The 21643-nt window shown below is 33.8% G+C and overlaps 1 protein-coding gene across 2 annotated transcripts; it reads left to right on the top strand.

Moving 5' to 3' along the window:
• Positions 1 to 4075: 4075 nt before the first annotated feature.
• LOC137923426 (putative transporter SVOPL) lies at positions 4076 to 21643 on the top strand. 2 transcript variants are annotated; one of them, XM_068766681.1, is made up of 11 exons: positions 4076 to 4600; positions 9859 to 10020; positions 10994 to 11156; positions 12640 to 12761; positions 14321 to 14565; positions 15299 to 15429; positions 16858 to 16984; positions 18488 to 18583; positions 19504 to 19694; positions 19839 to 19966; positions 21216 to 21643. In XM_068766681.1, exons 1-11 carry the CDS (start codon positions 4540 to 4542, stop codon positions 21329 to 21331), a joined length of 1542 nt encoding a protein of 513 aa, XP_068622782.1. In that variant the 5' UTR covers positions 4076 to 4539; the 3' UTR covers positions 21332 to 21643. The 2 variants fall into 2 exon arrangements, with proteins under 2 accessions (XP_068622782.1, XP_068622788.1); XM_068766687.1 differs by lacking the exon at positions 4076 to 4600 and adding an exon at positions 6024 to 6137.

Here is a 21643-nt window from a genome sequence, read left to right on the forward strand (position 1 = left end):
TTTTACAAGAACGTAAACAAAACGTTACCCAAAAGACAACAGATGTATTTATTCGTAAAAAATAAGAGTATGTATTGCATAAAGTTTTCCTAGAATTAAAGTGATTGATTAAAATGATTTGTATTTTTTTGTAATAATTTTTGACTATGTTTAATCATAAACATCGTTATACGCGAATTTCAGTTAACGCGATTTTTTTTGGAACGTATCCCTTGCGTAAAGCGGGGTATTACTGTATTACATTCTTACATACAAAGTTGACGTTATCGAAAATGAAACGTAACTTCTCAGCATTCCATGGATTTACTATGCTAGTGCCTGGGTCGTTGGAGGGAAAAGGGTAAAATACGGTGATCGGGGCTGACGCCTCTCGTAGTCGAACTTAACACGTTCACTGCGGGCCCAATATTGAAGAACTTTCAGCTGGTGCGACTGAGGTCGAATCAGCCTCAAGCTGAACTTCCTAGTAGTGCGGTTGAGGCCTTTTCTGCCTCATGTTCATCAATATTTTTTTACAATATTGAGTCAATGCTTCGCAGACATAAAGAAAGCTATATTTTGTCTTTGTCATACCTCATACGGTTGAGTGTAAACAGCCGCCGCACTAGAGAGAAAACACGAGTTTTACGCGCCGCACCAGTGCAAAGTTTACCATGAGGCTGAATCGACCTCAAGCCGCAGTGAACGTGTTAACCGACCAGACTCCCCACCAAACCAATAAAGCCCGCTGCTCGGGGCTGACGGTCCGCGTATCCAATTCCACTTCACCGACCAGACTCTTCTCCCCACCAAACCAAAATTACAATATTCTACTAATGTTGTTTTAGATAGGTATTAGGAATTATCTAATGTTAGCTTTCGGCAGACGTTTATCCTTTTAATTTATTCCTGATTATTTTGTTGACTTGGTCGAAGTAGTTCACATTATTTGTATGTTCTTCGTATTCTGTTTCATCCCATTGACGCCCACTGCATGACATTGGCCACCCCCTAAGACAGTGATTACCAAAGTGGTCTATATCGGCCCTTAGGGGTCTATGACAACCTGCAAGGGGTCTAAGTCAACGAAAAAAAATTTGGGGGTCCATTAAATGAAAATGAGTGTCCACGATAGTGGATCTCAACACATACACTGATAGTACCTATTTACTTACATCATACTATCTTTTAACATCAAAACATTTACATTATTTATAAAGGTACCTATTAAGGAAAAAAATGATTATATATGTTTATAAAATTGTGTAAGTTGTAGGATGTTGGTATTCGCTTATATGGTCGCAATACATTTTGAACTTGTAAAAATCTGAGAGTCGCAGTCTCAGAGCTATGCTACCTTGCACTGACTTGTTCAATTCGTCACTCTATAAATACGAATGTGGGACAAACAAATAAAATTACAGGAAATCAATACTAAGTAAGTAGGGGGTCTACCCTACACGAAAAAATATGGCAAGGGGTCTATGACACAAAAAAGTTTGGGGAACTCTGCCCTAACATATGAGAGGATATAGTATAATAACCACGCTGAACAGGCAGATTGGCAATCGCTCTATGGCACTATAACGCCGCTGCTGTCAATCCTCTGGAAACTTTGTTTATGAGCAATGGCAATCCTATATAACAAGTCAAAGTTTTCAACACGACCAGCTGGAAGCCGCCTATAACTTATTCCGAAGACTTTAACGAGATCTTCTGTTCACATTGTGGGTGAACGTCCCACGCTGCGCTTGCCGGTTCGTCGTGTCTACTCCAAAACCTCTTCTACCATGTCCCGAAGTATTTTCAGACCATACACTTCCATCGCAAGGCACAAGGCTCTCGCAAAGATATCTATGGGAGAATATACCATAATCGCCGCGCTCGATAGACGGATTGGCGATCGCAGAGTGGTATTATGGTACGCAGAGGATACTGCTGCTCATCCTCTAGAACCTTGTTTATGAGCAATCTCAAACCTGTATAATAAATTAACAAAATATTAATCACGGGAATCGAACCTGTGATCAGCTAGGAAGCTCAGTTCTCTACCGCTGAGCTACCACTGCTCCTCCTATGTTGCCCTGGTAGGCAGAAATTCGTTGAAGTTGCATGATATTTAGGTATATTAGTTTCAAAATAAACAGTACCTTTTTAGTACTAAACATTTTAATCTTCTTAAGATAGGAATAAGACATTTTTGAACTAATCCTCGGCATATCTTAAGGGATTAATTATTATTATCGATACGCCTTCATCATAAATGACTAATATGGTGCTGATTACGGAACCAGATTTTGTTGTACCTTTATTATTTAGTCTTATTTTACAAAATTGGTGGGTCTTTTGTAAGGTGTCATTATTTTACTTGCTCTTGCTTTTAATAAACTACAACAGTGATTCCCATAGTGGTCTATATCGACCCCTAGGGGTCTATGACAACCTGCAAGGGGTCTACGACAGCGAAAAAAAATTTGGGGGTCCATGAAATGAAAATGGGGGTCCACGATAGTGGATCTCAGCACATACACTGATAGTACCTATTTACTTACATCATACTATCTTATAGGCTATGTCTGGCTGCAAATTAACATACCCGTTACTTATCCCGTATTATGGAATATAGCGAGGATATTTTTAATTTCCTTTCCATCGTCATACCTAGTGGAAAGGGGGTTCAGCGCTGTTACCAATCTCCTAACGAAAAAAGAAACAGACTGGACATCATTAGCCGAGGAGATTTAAGATTAACCCTTACAAAATTGACGCCAAATGTTGATAATTTATTACTAAAGCATCAGGTTCATTCTTCTCACTAAAAATATTGACTTATTGCTTACGTTATTTTATTTGTAGTTTATTTAATGTTACGTATATTTTACATAACAGATACAAAATTTTATTTTGAGTAGTTTTAATTTAAATTTAATTAATAAATGTATAAAGTTTAAGTTTTTAACACTAAACTTCACTACAGTTAGAAATTTACAGGAAATCAATATCAGGTAAGTAGGGGGTCTACCCAACACGGAAAAACATGGCAAGGAGTCTACGACACAAAAAAGTTTGAGGAACTCTGAACTACATGATTCGTTCATTAATTCTAAAACTCAATCGTGGCGACTGGAGTAGACCTCCAGGTCTTCCATAATCTTCTCACATCATATCAGCTGATAGACCCTTACTGCAAATTATATGCCTCCCCCAAAGATCAGCTCCAAAACCGATCTAGCACTACACGTGACCTTAGCTGTGTCGTTGGTCTACCTGTTCTTACATCCTACCAGACACCTATTTCTCAGTGTTAAAAATATTAAAGGAATGAACGTTTAGCTCATGGGTCAACAAAAAGTCTTAAAACTTTTATACCAATTTACGAACAGCCTGTATAAAGTTATCACTATGAACTACGTAACATTTTTTTATTGTAACAAGATACGCCAATAACTTCTGAGTACAGTCCGCAAGGAACGGATAATAAACAATAATTAATTTTAATAACTATATAGCAATTCGATTTTCGAAAACATTTTTCTTTTTTATACTATACTACATTGTTAATTCGGAAACCATTGATTTTTGGATAGATTGTGTCATACGTTATTTGACTTTAAATGAGACATACATACAGCTCTTAAAAGTTTTAATAAATCATTCTTTTTATTCAAAAATTACAACAAATTTTAGTTTATACATATTTGCTAACAAAGGTCACAAAATGAAATGACACAGGATAAAATTAATTTTAAATTTCGAATTACCTTTTTTTGCGTTTAATTTGAAATAAATTTGAATTTGGAAATTATTAAAATATTTGGTATTTTACTAAGTTCGTAAGTATACAAACGAACAAATACAGATAATAAAAATGACAATAATGTCATTAGAGTATCATTACAGATAAATAAGATGTTCAACAAAACAAAGTTCATTTTTATTCTGGTAAACATACTATCTTAGTTTTTATGTAAACTTAATATACATTTGAGAAATGATAACCCGTACATAACATAAACTGTTATCATCGGAGCCAATTTAATATATCAATATATTTCTGGGGATAAACACAATAGTTTTCAAGTTAATAAATTAGCAACACTATTTGTGCCAAGTTATAAATTTTTAAATGACACTTCTGATGCAACTTTGTACATTACTCCGCATTGTTAAACTAAATACAGTTACATTTACTTTTACTTGTTTTGGGAGAAACGTGTACGGTTGTACCCAATAAAGTACTATCAGTTCTTCATACAAGTTAAACCCGTATTTATCTTTAACAGACTGAGTCGAAAAGACGTATAATATTAAATGATAAATTAGACGCCAGTTTACAACAGACCGCTGCACACGTGTGAAGGAGTGTACAAAAGGATTATATCACAATTAAATTTCCTTCTAAAATAGAACAGAATACATTGTGATGTCTTAACAATTTATCGCGATTCGAAGATAAAGACTTATGTAGCGCAAAATATGATAGCATATACTCAATGCCGGTCGCGTTTTGTATAAACATAGTGATATATTACGTATAATAACATAAATATATTTTTAAAAATGTTTAAAACAGAAGAAAACGACGGAAAGATGCTGTTCGAAGATGCATTGAATATGGCAGGTAAGGAAATAATATATTTTATTTATGCATAATATATATGTAGATTTACTTAAGAATATAAGATAAATAATAAAAATAAATTATTTCATTGCGTCCAGCTGATACGAAAAGTATATAAATTAAAATATTCTCACACAAAAAATTCTTTAATAATATCTTGCAACCGGATTTTGCAAGTAAGGCGTGTTTATCATAAACGTACATGTTGTATATTTAAATAACTTCTTTTTTTACACAAGACCGCTGCCCAAATCGTATTAGCAGATTCTTTCTCTAGATTTATTCACGAAAATATTTAACACCAATCATCACAATTATGATAATACAGTAACTAATCATACATGAGTTCCAACTTCGATAAAAACCCACACGCAGAATCCAACTATAATAGGCAGTGTACAGAAAACTCCAAAACCGCTTCTCTTACAAGATACCGCAATATATGAAGGCGGAGGTCTTTAACCTTTGTGTATGTTGCCGGTGCCGGATCCGAGATGTGGTCACTTACGACGGATCGCATAAGAAAGCTTAACGTTTCTCAAAGAGCTATGGAAAGGCCTACACTCGGAGTTTCGCTACGAGATCGAATCAGAAACGAGGAGATCCGTAAAGGAACCAATATCACTGACATAGTTTGAAGATTGGCTCGTCTGAAATGGCAGCAGGTGGATCAGATCGCTCGTGAAACCGATGGCTGTTGGGACAGTTCTAGAATGGCGACCACGAACAGGTAGATACGGCGTGGGTAAGCGCTCACACTAGGTAGACCGAGGATATGGTTAAGATCGCGGAAAGTAGCTGCATACGGGCAGCACAGGTCTAGTGATCGTGGTGATCTTTTGGTGTAGGCATATGCCTTGCAGTGGGCGTCCGTCGTCTAAAAAGAAGAATCATACACGAGAATGAGAAATTCCAAATTTAAATACCAATTTTTTTTATTATAACAGAATTTATGGCCAGACTAATCATGGTGTTAAGTAAATGCGGTATCAAAATTTATCGTAAAGTAAAATTCATAATTTATATATATAGTAATCATTTTTTTATAATCACTACACTGATCGTAAAAATACACGCATATCGTATTTTTGACAATCCTATATTAGCAAATATTTGGACGACTCTTTCGTATCTACGAACAATTTTTGATTTATTCGTTTGGTATGTATTATACATGAATAATACACATTTACAGTGACCGCTTGTAGAAGTCACGAGAAGTTTGCAAGAAGAACATAACCTGACAGAAATTAGTGTAAAAATGAACTAATACTAAGGTTTCAAACCTGCCTTTGAGCAGTGCACATAGAAATTACACTTGGTGTATTAATTATATAGGATTGTCTCTACTTATAAAGAAGTTTCCAGAGGATGGGCAGCATAATATCACACTGCGATCGCCAACCCACTTACCAAGCGTGGTAATTATGGTATATACCATAGATATCTTAAGGAAAGATACCTTGCAGTAGATGTCTTTGGGCTGAATCGACGGGAAAACACAACCTGATCTGAGAGGACCCTGCAACAAGCGCAGGTAGATTTTTTGTGGTCGATTTTACAATATCCTTAATACAGTAGAGCAGTAATTCATACCTAAGCCTTAACATAAAAATTCTTCACACTATAATTATTTTTTTTTAACTATTGTTTTGTAATTTTGTTTAATAATGAAATATGTTGTGTTGGCGAACGTGTGGACTGTAAAAACGGATTAAATAAATGAAAATAATGTTGGCAATTTAAATATAATTTTACAATAGGTAACAGTAAAATAAAACATAACAATAGACTGATAAAACAAACGAACTTGTAGAAGAGTAGTATAAAAAAGTATATATAAAAAGGTTGTAGGTGACCCCTTCAGTCGCTAACAAGTCGTTTAATTAATTATAATGAAACAGTAAACAAAAATATTTCTGTACTATTTTGCAGTAAACAAGACAGTGTAAGTACCCTATTAAGAGAACTTATTTCTTAATCTCTTGACACGGCGCTGATGCACTTTGCGATCGCCGGTTGGGTTTCTCCTTTTGCTGACAACATTATCAGTACATAAATATTGAATGTTTTCCTGATATTTTGCAATCTTGCGATACACATACAGTATATTATCAGTGTTATCATGCAGTACAAAAATATAATTTAATCTTCTCAAAAAAGAGTTCCAAATTACTTGAACTTGATATGTTGACACAATTGCACTGTTGATAATATAATGTGTATTTAAAAATTGTAAAATGTCATTTTAGAAAAACAATTGTCGAGTTTCTGCTAGTCTTCAGAACAGCATTCCGAGTCTCTACTCAAGACAATTTAATATGTCTTAATATTTTTATAATGTTAAAACAATTGACAATTCAAAATTATGTGTAAATCTATTTGAATAAACAAATTTTATTTTTTTATAATTATATAAACTATAGCATTTGAAGTAAATGACGAATTTTTATTATTATTTATTTGTAAACATTATACAACCTCTTTTAAAATTTGGACATGCTTGCAAACCGAAAAACTGGTATGTTAAGTTGATATTCCAGACAGAACAGAGAACCACGCGGCACGCTCGGACCGGTTTCGTTTATTCGTGTTTTTATAAACAATACATAATTAAAAATGGCTGCTCTGCCTTTCAACGGTTACCTGGGTCGCAATCCTCTATAGTGAATGTATAAGCAAAGAATAAATAAAAATGGAATTCGCAAATTTAAAACGAATAATGGGAACGCCAAAAAATTATATCATTTATTTATTATATCATATTATAATTCAAAAGTTTATATGAATAAACATAGTTATACAGATACTGAACTTAATGCGATTATATATTTTTTAATATGGCCTCCGTTTTTGAAGGCCTGGGTGTTTGACCTGAAGCCTTTGGGTGGGGCAGGACGTTACAAATAAGTGTAAACTAAGTATTTCAAGTTTTAATTTTTTTCTGCATTCTCCTTTATCCTTCGCACTATCTTTTGTACCTTTCTTTAATGTTTTACACAATCTGCTTTTACTCACGTTATTTATCACAAATTTTTTTATTTACATTTTTTGCCGATTTACGATTTGGCTGTAAACGCCCTACTCTTAATAACAATTGTTTTACAATATTTTCTATGCAGGTCTCACTTAATTTAATCTCTCGACTTTTGCAAGTCTTTTTTGCACCCAGGAATGATTTTTGATTGCAATTGCATATCATCATTACTTCAGCTATAGAACGTCATCGCTTGACATCACCTCCGTAGATTTCCTGTAGGGTCATTTGGACCTTAACAAGATCTCCTGTCAACCTTAAGGCGCCAGCAATCATCTGTTCGGTTCTTTATATAGCCCGTCCATTGCTACTTCTATATGCAAAACCACTAGGCCATGTCTTAATACTTTTGTTCGTCTAAGGTAAAAGTAATATGTCAATTTCATACAATAAATTCAATTTACAAACATATGTTACATGTGTAGGCAGTTTATCTATTCGATTTATTACTTCTGTAAAATTCTATAGCCTATCTTATAAATTTTTCTAGTGAATTATTTATTACATATATCAATGTCATGTTTGTCACAATCAATACAGGAAGATAAGTTTCTGAAATAATAAACAACAAATTGATAATATAATAAGAAAAAGCATTTACAAAATTCCAATTTCCACAAGTTCAAATTGATCTTTGTTCAATAACTTATTTGTCCTCACAGAAGTCATTGCACTGTCGCAATAAAAATAAATAAAATGATTGTACAGAGTGTTTACTTTATAAAGGTCGACACTTTATACACAAACCTTTTGCTGACAGATTATCTATACATTCACTTCTTTAATGAAACATCTATAAAAATCACCCTGTATTTATTATCTTCGTTTAAATTCTTGATCAATCACTAACCAGAAACAAAGTGTATAAGGAAGTTTATAATATATTTTATCGCTATAAATATATCTTTTATCTTAAGCCTTGACCATACTCGACCTATAAAACGTTTCTGGTACATCGGGCGATCAACTACTTACGCTTTGTAAATAAAATGCAAACAATAACTTTGATTGTGAATGACATACATTTGCATATTAAGTTATAGATCAGATAGATTTAAAATCTAACTTAAGTAACAATACCTCTGAAGGTCATTGTTATTAACACCATGTCAGTCGATAAAAGCACAATACAGTAATACCCCGCTTTACGCGAGGGATACGTTCCAAAAAAAATCGCGTTAACTGAAATTCGCGTATAACGAGGTTTATGATTAAACATAGTCAAAAATTATTACAAAAAAATACAAATCATTTTAATCAATCACTTTAATTCTAGGAATACTTTATGCAATACGTACTCTTATTTTTTTACGAAAAAATACATCTATTGTCTTTTGGGTAAAGTTTTGTTTACGTTTTTTAAAATACGTTCATAACACCCAACACTGTTTTTAATTGTTTGACAGATGGTCAAGACACCATAGAGAAGTTGATGACTACATTATATTTATACGCACTCTTTCGCGTAATTCGAGGCATTTAAGCGCGAAATTTGCAATTCGCGTTATAGTGAAACCGCGTATAACGGGGTCGCGTAAAGCGGGGTATTACTGTATAAGGCTTTTCCCAAATATTGGTAAGATGATCAGTTTTGTGCTTAATGCACACAGTGTAATACACTACGTCATTTTTAACAGCTATAACACGTTTTATGAAAACAGACAATTCAGTTTTCAACATCATCATTTATGCTGTACAACGTCTAATGCTTGACATAGGCCTCTTTCATGGATTTCTAAAAAAGACCGGTTGGTAACAGCCAGTATCCCTATACTTCCAACGAATTTAACACTACGCTTATAATGTTATCTACTCATAAATCTTCCGGTCTTTCGAAACGGTCCTATTGAAATTCGTAGAAGAGGAATATATCCAACAGCGTACGTCAATACTAATATATATTCCAATAAAGGTCCAGTTAAAAATGAAAAGATCAATTCAAAAGTATATCAGGATTCTCTAAAATATCCATATTATTCAAAACCATGGGCTATGAAAAGCTATATTTTATTTAACATGTGTTTGAGTGAAAGAGGAACATATCTAACAGCGTACGTCAATATTAATATATATTCCAATAAAAGTCCAGTAAAAAATGAAAAGTTCAATTCAAAAGTATATCAGGATTGTCTAAAATATCCAGATTATTTAAAACCAGGGCCATGAAAATCTATATATATCATTTAACATGTGTTTGAAATAAATGTTTTTGAAATTTCAGGTTTCGGCTTATACGGAAACATGATAACAATTCTCTGTGGGTTAATTGTGGTGGCGTTCGCCAGTATCGTCTTCAGCATCACGTTCATTGTATCCACCAGTGCTTGTGAACTAGGAACTACTAGTGCTCAACAAGGATTGATGGCATCTGGTCCGATCATCGGTAAATATCTCCAAAAAATTGTGTAAATTTTAAATTGGAAACATATAATGAAAATGTAGCTTATTTATAAACTATAAGTCAAAAGGAGAGGATCGACCTCACGTAGAAAAACGTTAGGTACAGAAATAAGGTAAGAGAATTATCGGCCAAGCTCCTAGATCGTTCGATGAAGAATAGATGAAGAAGGATAGAAGGAACGAAGGAACTAGATGACCTAAAGAACAATAATTTAGCAAAGAGGCATCAATATACATCACTACCAATGTTGCTAAAAAGTTCCAATTTTTTTGTAATATTATAACTATAATAATTTATTCCGTCGACTAAAAAAAACACTAAGATTTATCAATAAATATTTTTGCACGTGGTACTTTTATTTTAAAATTTTATCAATATAGTATATGTATGAATGTGTAGCTCATTTGACAGCAAAAAGCTTCATAGCTGTTTTAACCCATGACCCTGTAGATTGATAGCTATGATCTCTTGTGGATTTATTGACCCATATTAATTTTCACTCAGAATCGAAACAAGAAATACTACCCGAAGTGCTCCATTTGAACATAAAGCTTTACATTTATTTCCAATCATCCTGTATATACTGATCACTATCAAACTCTATTAGAATGCGACAGACCGATAACTTCTGGCAGTAAAATGTCTGCAGGGGGCAAGTCCGTATTTTAAAAACTATTTTTATTATTACATTATCATTACCTTGTTAGTTATTTATAAAAACTAATAATCCATGGATAAAATGTACATTACATTGACCCAAAGCTTTGTCACCTATAACCAAACACTCTGTGCATTTGATATTGTCTAAAATAAATGTTTTTTTCCTCATAAAACCATGTTTGTGCGAAATAGTTTTTTATTTTTGATATAGCTAAACCAGTTATGGTATCGTAAATCTGTATCAACTTTAAATATTTAGCTAATCAATGTAGTAAGCACTGTAATATGTTTGCAGGTATAATCGTGGGTGGTGTGATCTGTGGGTACCTCGCAGACAAGTTCGGAAGACGACAGGTTCTCTTGTACGCACTCATCTCGGGTGCGATCATCAACGCCTTCGCCAGCCTGTCACCCAACTGGATTGTGTTGCTTATTTTTCAGACAATTGCTTGTTTTTGGTAAAAACTGTTTTTTATTATCTTTTTCCTCTTTTTCACCAGTTTTCGCATTCTGGTGCTTATCTACATTTTTCCTCATGCTTTAATGAATCTTTTCTTACATATTCATTTTATCAGCACATATAGGTCCACTGCAAGACATAGGCCTCATATATATATATATATATATATATATATATATATATATATGCGATCGTCAACCCGCCTGCCAAGCGATTATGATATATCTCCCCCTACATATATATAAGTAGTGTAGTATTATGATACATAGAGGATGCTGCCCATCCTCTGGTAACTTTTTTATGAGCAGTGGTAATCCTATATAATTAAAATATAAAGTGTGAATTATATATAATTGTATTCCGGGAATCGAATTCGCGACCTGCGATCGCAAGTCCGAATACCGCTAGCACAGCTCAAAGGCGCGCTCGGAACCCCCACATTCGTTGTACCACTGATCGACACTCATAGCTCTCCACGTTCATTTAACTTATATATAACATCACTTGCAAATATACTTGAATGGTTATCGTAGGCTTAACATACAGTGACCATCCTCTCGCCTCCATAGTTATTTTTCTTGCTGAAAATCTTGATCCCTTGGATACGTACTACTTTTATCTTCAATAAGAAAAGAACCAATATTTATATACACTTTTATCTTCCTTATCTTGTGCCACTTACACCTATCTATGATATGGTGGAGCGCATCATGAACATTCAAATGACAAGCAAATTTAATGTCCGACCAACTGATTGGACTACGATGTCCCAGGCATTTATTTCCCTTTGACTTTAGACTCACTATTATTTGTTCAAGTAAGAAAAGGACCAATATTTAGCCACATCCGCACATGCAGTGGTAGTCGTGCAACAAAGTGCACCACCCGCCAGCCCGATGACAAATGCGCATGCGGCAAACAATGCGAACTACACAACTGCCACCGTCAAATCAGTCAACACGTGTTTCACCCTTCCACGGGACATCTTCAGGAGTTATGTAACACCGTGTTTGACACTAACCGGTGCAAAACACAAACAAGCTTTAGACTGTCCTTCCTCGACATGTGATCGAAAAAATAATCAAACTCTTTCTTTGCCGACAAATTTAACTTAACTTGATATAAAATTTAGAATCTACTTCTAATGATCTCCAAAAATGCGGTATTTCCATGAGAAATGTCCATGATATTTTAGAGCAAAATTAACAATAATTAAAATTTGTTGTAAATAATTCGGTTTAATTTTGAAATATTACGATTTTGGTAATATTTTTTTTGATCTACATGAAAGTGAATCTTGTGATATCCGGCATATCCAGGACTTCCCGGATGCAGACAGCCTAAAACCAGTCATTGCAGCGATCGTTGAGAGAGGCTTACACCTTGCAATGGGCGAACATCTGTTGAAAAGAAGAAGGATATCTGGTATAATATGACTACACAGCTCTCCTGTCTCACGCTGTATTTATTTTCTTTCCCAGTGCCGCTGGTCAATATTCATTAGCTATGACATTAGTAAGCGAATGTGTTCCGATATTGATGAGAAACAAGGCAATATTATCGGTCACAAGCATATTTTTGCTAGCTCTGGGAATTATGGCGGGTAAGAGACGTTTCCTTATATTGCCTCGTTATATATTTAACATATTAACATATTAATTACGTTATATATTTAACGTCATGTTTTTGATTATATTTAAATTCTTCCTCATGGAACAAGAATTTATAAAACTACTAGCTGTTCCCGCAAACGTTGTTTTGCAAAAAAAATAGGGTTTTAATTAACAAAAAATAAGGGTTGATCGTAGAGGGGTGAAAATTTAAGGTTGTATGTATTTTTGTATGTTGTATCATAATAAAATAAAAACCAAAAAAATTGTCTAAAAAATAAAAAAAAATTATTTAGGGGTGGACCACCCTTATCATTTAGGGGTATGAAAAATAGATAGTAGCCGATTCTCAGATCTACTGAATACGCATATAAAATTTCGTAAAAGTCGGTCAAGCCGTTTAGGAGGAGTTCAAGTTCGAACACCATGACACGAGAATTTTATATATTAGATATGCAGTCTATTAAGTACTTTATATTACGTTTTCTCTTTGTAATTTATTACCCCATATGAGTATTAAGGGAAATCATGATTCCTATCAGGGTAAATCTGGATTAGCATGTATGATGTACGTATATTTCATATTGTTCTTCCTAGAACATGCCGATTTACTTTCAATGTTTACTTTCCCTGCACGATGTCCTTCTGTGTCTATCTTCTATCTCCAGAGTCAATCTTTTCCTGTGATCTACATAAATTATAATCCTTACACACTTTTTATATTACGTGTGGTCACTTTTACCTGTTTTCCGGGACCTCTCGTTCCTCTTATACATGGATAAATACTTTTGCTTAAATAATAGTTTCATTTTATATTTTATTTCAATTTCTTCTTTCATATTTCTTACAGCTCTTTTATTATTCTTCTGTCTTTCCTTACAATATTATCCTTACCTTTGGTCTCTTATTTTACTATCACAGTATATTAACACCTGACCTATTTTCTAGTCTAATTTATTTCTCTTATAACTTTATCATGACTCGTTATATATTTGATTCTTATTTCTTTTACTATTCTTCTACTTCTCATTTTATAAGCTTTCTTATTTTCTTACCAGACCTATGTCAATTTAAGTCCCATTTCTAAAGATTGTGTACTCAATTATCTTCCTGGAGTACCTCAAGAATATGACAACAGTCGTTGTTGCCGACCAAGGAGGCAATTCAATCCATCTCTATACGTTTCCCTAACTGTCTCACAGATAGGCCGTAGTCCTCCAAATACGAGACAGTCAATCACCAAGGGAACAATGGTCTGATCCACAGATCACAGGTACACGAAGAACTCGGAGTTTAAGCCTGTGGAATCTAGAATCTTCTGTGCCCTGTGAACATCAGGACCAGAACGATGTTCAGCTCGACTTTGTGTAGTGCTCGGAAGGCCAATTATGACTTCGGGAATATCCTCGTTGTGTATGCTTCCAAATTTGCCAGTCTTCGGCCCCTAGGATACTATTGCTCTAAGAAACATCTATTCTTGATATTACAAATTAATGATAATATAATTTTTATTAATGTTAACAATAACTAATAAACTTTTTTTATATTTTAGTTATAGCCATGCCTGTTATTCCTTTGACGTTCTCTATCCACGTTCCCGCTTTGGGCATTTACTGGAACTCCTGGCGGCTGTTACTCCTAGTGTACTCCCTGCCGAGTTTAATTGCTGCCGTTTGGCTGTACTTGATGATGGAGAGCCCCAAGTTCATGTACGTCAAGGGCCGTGAACAAGAGGCCATAGAAATTATTCAGGCAATTTACAGAATTAATCATGGAAAATCAGCGGAAGCTTTAAATGTAAGATTTAAATTTTACCCATAATATAGTTATTAATATTTATTGAAAACAAATTGATTACATTTTTATAATTTTGTATTGTCAATGTTAAACATGATGTAATATCTCCATGAGAGATGAAAACGGGAGGCAAAATAAATTGATTTTATATTTACTTGCAAAAAGAACCATGGCATTTCTGTATATTCCGCTATTAAGCTATAGTATTATTGCAAAATCAATATATTCCTTATTTAAATAGACTAATATAAAAAACTTTCGAATGATCAATAAACATAGAATCAGTATTTTCAGCCATACAGAAAACTAACGCCATCGTGGAAGCAAAGCTAAGAGAACGCTCACATTTTGCAACTGCGTTTCTAATGTATTATTTATTACGTTTCGATACGTCTTACACAATTCCCCCATATAGAACCTTAAGGTTTCCGGATTCCGGAATTCGGATTCCGGATTCCGGAAGGACCGGATAGCGCAGCGTTGAACATCCACACGCAACATAGGCAGATTACCTAGAAAGCAAACCAGTCTTACTGGAAATCTATGTCAAGAACCATGTTCATCCCTGGACATCCTGTGACTTAAATGTTGATGATGATCCTACTGCTACGCGACAGTTTTAAGTTCTAGAAGTTATTCAAGCTATTCATGATAATTGAAATACTAGTTAGATAATTGTTGTAGATGTACAAAACTTGATATTAATTATTAATGCATTTTAATGTTACCCCAGATTAAAGGTTTGAAATTAGAGGCGCAGAGCACTGGACCATTAGCTCCATCTAAAGACCAGATCAAGCCGCTGTTCACGATGCCACTCCTCAAATACACTTTTATAGTGACAAGCTTATTTATGTGTCAACAGTAAGTAATACACTTGAAGCTTAACCTTTTATTCTAAGACAAAATTTGATCTAAGTTAAACAGAATTTTTATTATGAAAAATGAAATAGACAGAGTCGATGTATAGTGATAGGCAATACTAGGAGCTTCGCTGCGAGATCGAATTAAAAATGAGAAGTACCAAGACTTTTTGGTACTTACCAAGGTTATATACGAAGCTCGTAGAATTGCCGCGCACATTGCACGTGCAATCAACAACAGTCGTTGTCTGAAAATTCTCAAAAGTCGACCACAAGGGATACAACTAAAGTGGTCTTACGAAACTTAATTTAAAAAAATGAACATTGTCAGGGCGTCAAAGATCCAGGACGTAAATAGATTAAGAGACTTAGTAAACACTAACTTGCAAAAACGTAAAAAAAATCGTAATTATTTAAAGTAAATGTAAAAACAAATGCACTGAGGCCAATGTCTATACAATATTATAATCTTAAAAGTATAATAAATAATCTTAAAAATGCATCATCAGTCTGATTCTAGGTCTAACGTAAGGTTATTTCGTTAAGACCAAATTTGGTTAACTTCATATAATCGAGCGCTAGACAATGAGAAAACACAGGACTGAGTTTTTTTCCCCGCTATTGGGAGCCTCTCGTACCCCCCAACTAGTTTGGGACAGGTACTTTATTTACACATAATTTTTTCAGAGTTTTATCTATATTCGACACTCACTTTCATACTTCTCAATTTCTTTTATTCTTTCACAATATCTTGCAATATTTGTTCTTTCATTCGTTCTTGCTTTCATCGCCTTCCTTTCCTTATCTTTTTACTCTTAGGTACATTTTTATATTCCAATCTTTATCTTTATTTTTTGATATCACAGATTTGTTTGGATTTGAACTTTTTAATACATTGCTAGACTTGCACAGGACCGAGTTAGTATTTCTTAGTAAATAAAGGTCCATACTCAAGGATTTCTTTACGAGATCGAAACAGGAATTAGAAGAGTGGTAGATAAAAGGAAGTACCTAACCTTAACCAGCAGATAGGCAAGCCAAAGTGGCAGTAAACAGACCAAATGGTGCGTAGAACAGATGGCTGCTTAGGGATAAAGGTTCTGAATTGAAGACTACTGGCCACGTCGTTCACCTGCAAGTAAAACACAAAGGTCATCGAACCCTGGATCCAAGTCGCTTCCAACCGATCCTTTTTTTAATATATATCGAGTTCTATCAAATATAGTCGCTCGTGCAACCGATGATCTTTGAGGCCGAAAGATTCTTGTGTGGTAACCATACATGCATAGGGGAGTCGCTAGATTCGAGCAGTGCAAAACGGCCTATCATTGCGGTAGTTTGGTGGGGAGGTGGCTTATGTCTTGCAGTGGGCGTCTATGATGGTAATTATCATTGGAACCAGAAGTTATTAAATAATTCGTACAACTAGGAACGCAGCATTTACGACATGGTTGCCGTCAATTGCAAATCAATTCATACGAGTCGTGCAAACGGGAGAAGGCACCGATAAAGCCATCTGCGGCATACTCCGAGACAGCCGCGATATACCAGTTAATGTAAGTAAAACTCAATTTATTGACATAAAACCTTTTTGGAATTGTTCACTTATGTTAAATAAAAATATCAGTTTTTTAGAGAAACACTCAAAGAGAACATCGATAAGTTTTTCAACTATTAACATTTTAAATGTTCAATTGTTCGATTTTTCATGTATTTTATTTTTATTTACTTTATAGGAGATAGACAGTAACAAAAGGCAGTAAGAAAGTACAAACTTAGAAGCTTAAAAATATAAAATTAATAACAGTTGTTACCTTATAACTATCTTACTGAGAACACATAATGATTTATGGTCAAACAATAGCTAAATTTTTGTGTTAAAATATTCAAGTGTTATTTTAAAAAAAAAATTTTTCAACAGTTCAGTATAACTGTAATATTTATCGGAAAAACTCCAATTCGCAGCAAAGTAAATACTTTTATTCTACTTATAATACTCATCTAGACAACTTATCACTTCAATGGTTATCGAACGAGTGACCGAGCTCCCGACTCAATAATCAAAACGCTATTTCAACCCCACCACTCTCAATCCTTTTACCGGATGTGACAAAAGAGTGACGGGATCGAGTAGTGTTGCTATTTAAAAAAAAAAAAAAACTACATTTTACAAAATTATTACACATTTGGTTTTTTAAATGTATCATTTCTTTAAAGTTGAATTCTTCAAACGTAAAAACTTCGTAAATGATTTTAATGTACAATTTTAAATAAAACGGGTGCTCTAAGCGCTGGTCGGCTCCACTGACTTTTAACCACTTACTCAGACACTGTCCTCGATTTGAATTCAAAAGATATACCCACGTGACCCTATGCGAAAACCTAAATATACCTCCGTTCTACTTACCGGACCTCCTCAAGGAAAAATCTACTGCAGAATCTTTTAATGTGTTGGCCCGGTACCTTGTCCTAAACCTCAAGGCATTTAACGGTCTGTAGCGCTTGGGCAGCGACTTGAAATAAATAATGTACCAACTAATGTATTATTGAGTAAAACTTCCAAATTGTATTGTTAATATGTATAAATTTAAGCTGTATTTACCCATAAGAGAAAACTGTATAAGAAAAATTGAAAATAATGATAAAACGCAATCGTGCCTCGCAATTGGGAAAAGAAAAATCCGTATCAAATAGCGGCAACACTCTCCCAACTGTCTGCGCGCAGTAAAAGCGAAAAAAAATGTACAATTTTATAGCTGCTCATTTTTTCAAATGAGCAATTTCACAAAAGTTCAATGAAATGTTTATTTCAATTTTACAACTACTCACTTTTTTAAGCAACTAGGAAAATAAAAATTGCAATAAGTAATAATTTTTATCATACTGCGTGTAAATTTTTATTATAAATAATGTATAAAATGTGTAATAAATAATATTGCGTTTTTAATATTATTCCAATGTTAGTAATATTAAAATTTTCACATACGTTAAATCTATACTATTGAAACTTCTTTTTAAGTTTTTCGACTCTTTCTATAAAAAAACTATCATTTTTACAGCCAGACTTAGTTCCGTGCTCTCTGAACAAGATGTCGCTGGTTTTCATAATGATTATATGTGTACTGCAATCGGGATGCAACATACTCCTTATTTTGGTGAGCAAACTATGTTTAATTTTTTTTTAATTTATTTGTTTACACTTAATTGTACACCGTAGATAATAATTAATATTAAGAAATAATAAGGGTACAAGAGGCGGTCTTATCGCTCGAAGCGATCTCTACCAGACAATCTTTCATGATATTCCATCTGACAGAACAACAAATGGCCGGAGGGGCTCTTAGGATGTCCACGCATTCGGATAATAGACCTTATTACAGCTGTCGAAAGACGACACTTCCAACCAGTCCTATTGGAAACATACGTAAGACCTATGCCCAGCAATGGACATCTTACGGCTGAATTGATGATGATATTTTAAAGTTTAATAACTTAACTTCAGTGGTACATAAGTAAACTATTTTTAACGTATTATATCCCTAATGTCACAGTGACCGGAGTAAAGCCTACCAATGTTAAATATCTCCATATTGTTATTTCTTTCAGAACATGACAAATTTGTCAATATCTTAAATAAGTTTTTAATTTAAACATATAAAAGATCTAGTTTAATAAACAGTTTTGACCACCTATTAAACGCAGAATCCTCACCACTTCCGCCATTTTCTTTAGCCAAACATTCATGATTGTTTATATCATAAAAAATTGCGACCATATGTTATTAGTTACAAGGATTTGTATCAAGTGATAATAATACTTATAAATAAATTGCTCTACAGCAATAAAAATATTGTAAAGGTGACCACAAAAACAACCCAACCCTTGATGTAACCACATCATTACGAACCCGTGTGGACTCTTCACAGATCTTTGCGCTTTCCGAATCCGCATAGCTACAATTTAACGGAAGTTGATGTAGGAAGTTATACTACAAATGAATCTACACTAGTCGTCACTGCAAATAATCCTATGTAAATAAAATTATAAATAAATGAGTAATTATTATTGAATTTAGGTTGTAAACCGCGTTGGACGCCGCAATATGGCGATAATCATAACAGTCGTCTGCGGCCTGTCTGGCATCGTGACAAACCTCGTTCCCAACGCGTACGCCAGTGCCATTTTCTTCGTCATCTTCATGATCAGCATCCTGAATATGGGCTTGTACACAGCTATCGCAGTCCATATCTTCCCAACACATCTCAGGTGAGAATTTTTACTTATTTAATTCAGTCAAATACCTCACAAAGTACGTGCAAAATCATAGTTAAAACTAATGAATCTCACCTCCGCTGTCGCAATCGCTGTTAATTTTATTTAAAATAAAATAAAAAATTATTTTTACTCCAGAGCCTTGGCTGTGGCACTCACACTCACTGGTGGGCGGCTGGTGAACTTCGCGGCCGTGCAGATCCTGAAGCTGCTGCTAGAAGTGAACTGCGACCTTGGATTCTATCTCTTCAACTCTATTTTCACCGGTTTGTATCTCTTGCAGATCAATGTTACTTCTGATAAATATCTTACTTTACAGTCGTTCTCCCACTATTTATTATCATGTCTGCGAATGCTTTTCTTCTGGTTTAACAAGTTTTTTTTTCAATTTGTCTACCCTTTTTTGGAGACCTTTCGTCCCTATCCTAAATCTTATCTTAAATATTTGACAGGAACTTTTATTACAAACAAATTTTCAGTGGTTTTTTTACTACCATTCCCTTCTGACAACCTTTACAAGTTCTTTTACTATATCTTTTTTTCATTCTTTACATTCTCTTATATACTATTTTCTTTCATTCACAATCCTTACGCACATCGCCTCTTTTCCATCGCCGCATTCTTTTAGTAACACAATTTTTAATTGTTATCTTTATTTCTTTTATTATTTTGCATTTCTTTTATTACTCAACCTTATATTTATTTTTTTATTATTTTTTATTTACCACCGACAAGTTAGACTTCTATCATCTTAACTTATAAGGAAAACGCATCTAGTCGCTCCGAAGCGATCTTTTGGGAAATTTCCGGGAACGGCTTATGTCCAACACTAAACATATTCAGTGGCGTACCTAGAACTTTTGCCGCCCGGGGCGATCTCCAGTTTGCCGCCCTTTCTATTATATGTCAATTAAATAGTGGTTTTTGATTTAAAAAAATATTGATGTATCACTTCAAAGTAATCATATAAACTTTTCAAAAGAAATGACATTTATAAACTGACATCAAAAAATTTTAGTTAGGAAAATTTTCCGAACAAAGTCGTAAAGATCCTTTTACGAATTCAACGAATTTTAATGAATACAATAAAATAAAATTATTATCTTGTTCTTGAATTAGAATCCAAAATTTACACTACAATGAGGAATAATATTCGAAATCATAAAGTTAATCATAATTTATGTAAATCAAATATTAAACTTATAATAATCATTTATTATTCAAGAAAGAAAATAAATTTGAAATGAAAAAGTTGCTTTTTACAACTATAAGTAAATATAAAAAATGCCGCCCCAAGGTAAGTGCCGCCCGGTGCGGACCGCACCCACCGCCCCCCCTTAGGTACGCCACTGAACATATTACAGCTGAAATCATGATGATAATGGTGTGTCTATATATTGCTGATAACAATAAAGTGACTCAATTAAAATGCTTGTCCGGAACAGCAATAATTTAAATAATAATAATTTAAAATCAATTATAATTAACATAGAAAACAAATATTATCTGTTACAGCATCAGCTATCATTTTGGCCTTCCTGCCAGACGAAAGGTATTTACACAAGAAGCGCAAAGAAGAGAACACGGAAGAAGAATCGTTTAAGATGCTAGAATCGAAACTTAGTTCGTAAAATAATAATAAGTGTATAGTGTAATTAATAAGGACTTAGTGAAAGATAATGATTTGTTTTTGGATATTATAGATATATGCATAGTTCATGAAGTCATGAACAAATAATTTCTAAACATAGCAGACTATTATTATATACGATAAGAGAATTGTTCATCGAATGTCTTCAAACGGGACAAGGACAAATAAAACGATCTAAATGTTATACATTTAATCATATCAAATATTTGATATTTTTATAGTAATTTTACGAAATATTTTATTATTGATATTATATATTAAAATCATGTACGTGTCACAAGACGCCATCTTT

The sequence above is a fragment of the Battus philenor genome, unplaced genomic scaffold (genome assembly GCF_028537555.1).
Source record: "Battus philenor isolate CCGP_79_NKW_IND1 unplaced genomic scaffold, ilBatPhil1.0.hap1 SCAF_10, whole genome shotgun sequence".
Taxonomy (NCBI): Eukaryota; Metazoa; Arthropoda; class Insecta; order Lepidoptera; family Papilionidae; genus Battus; species Battus philenor.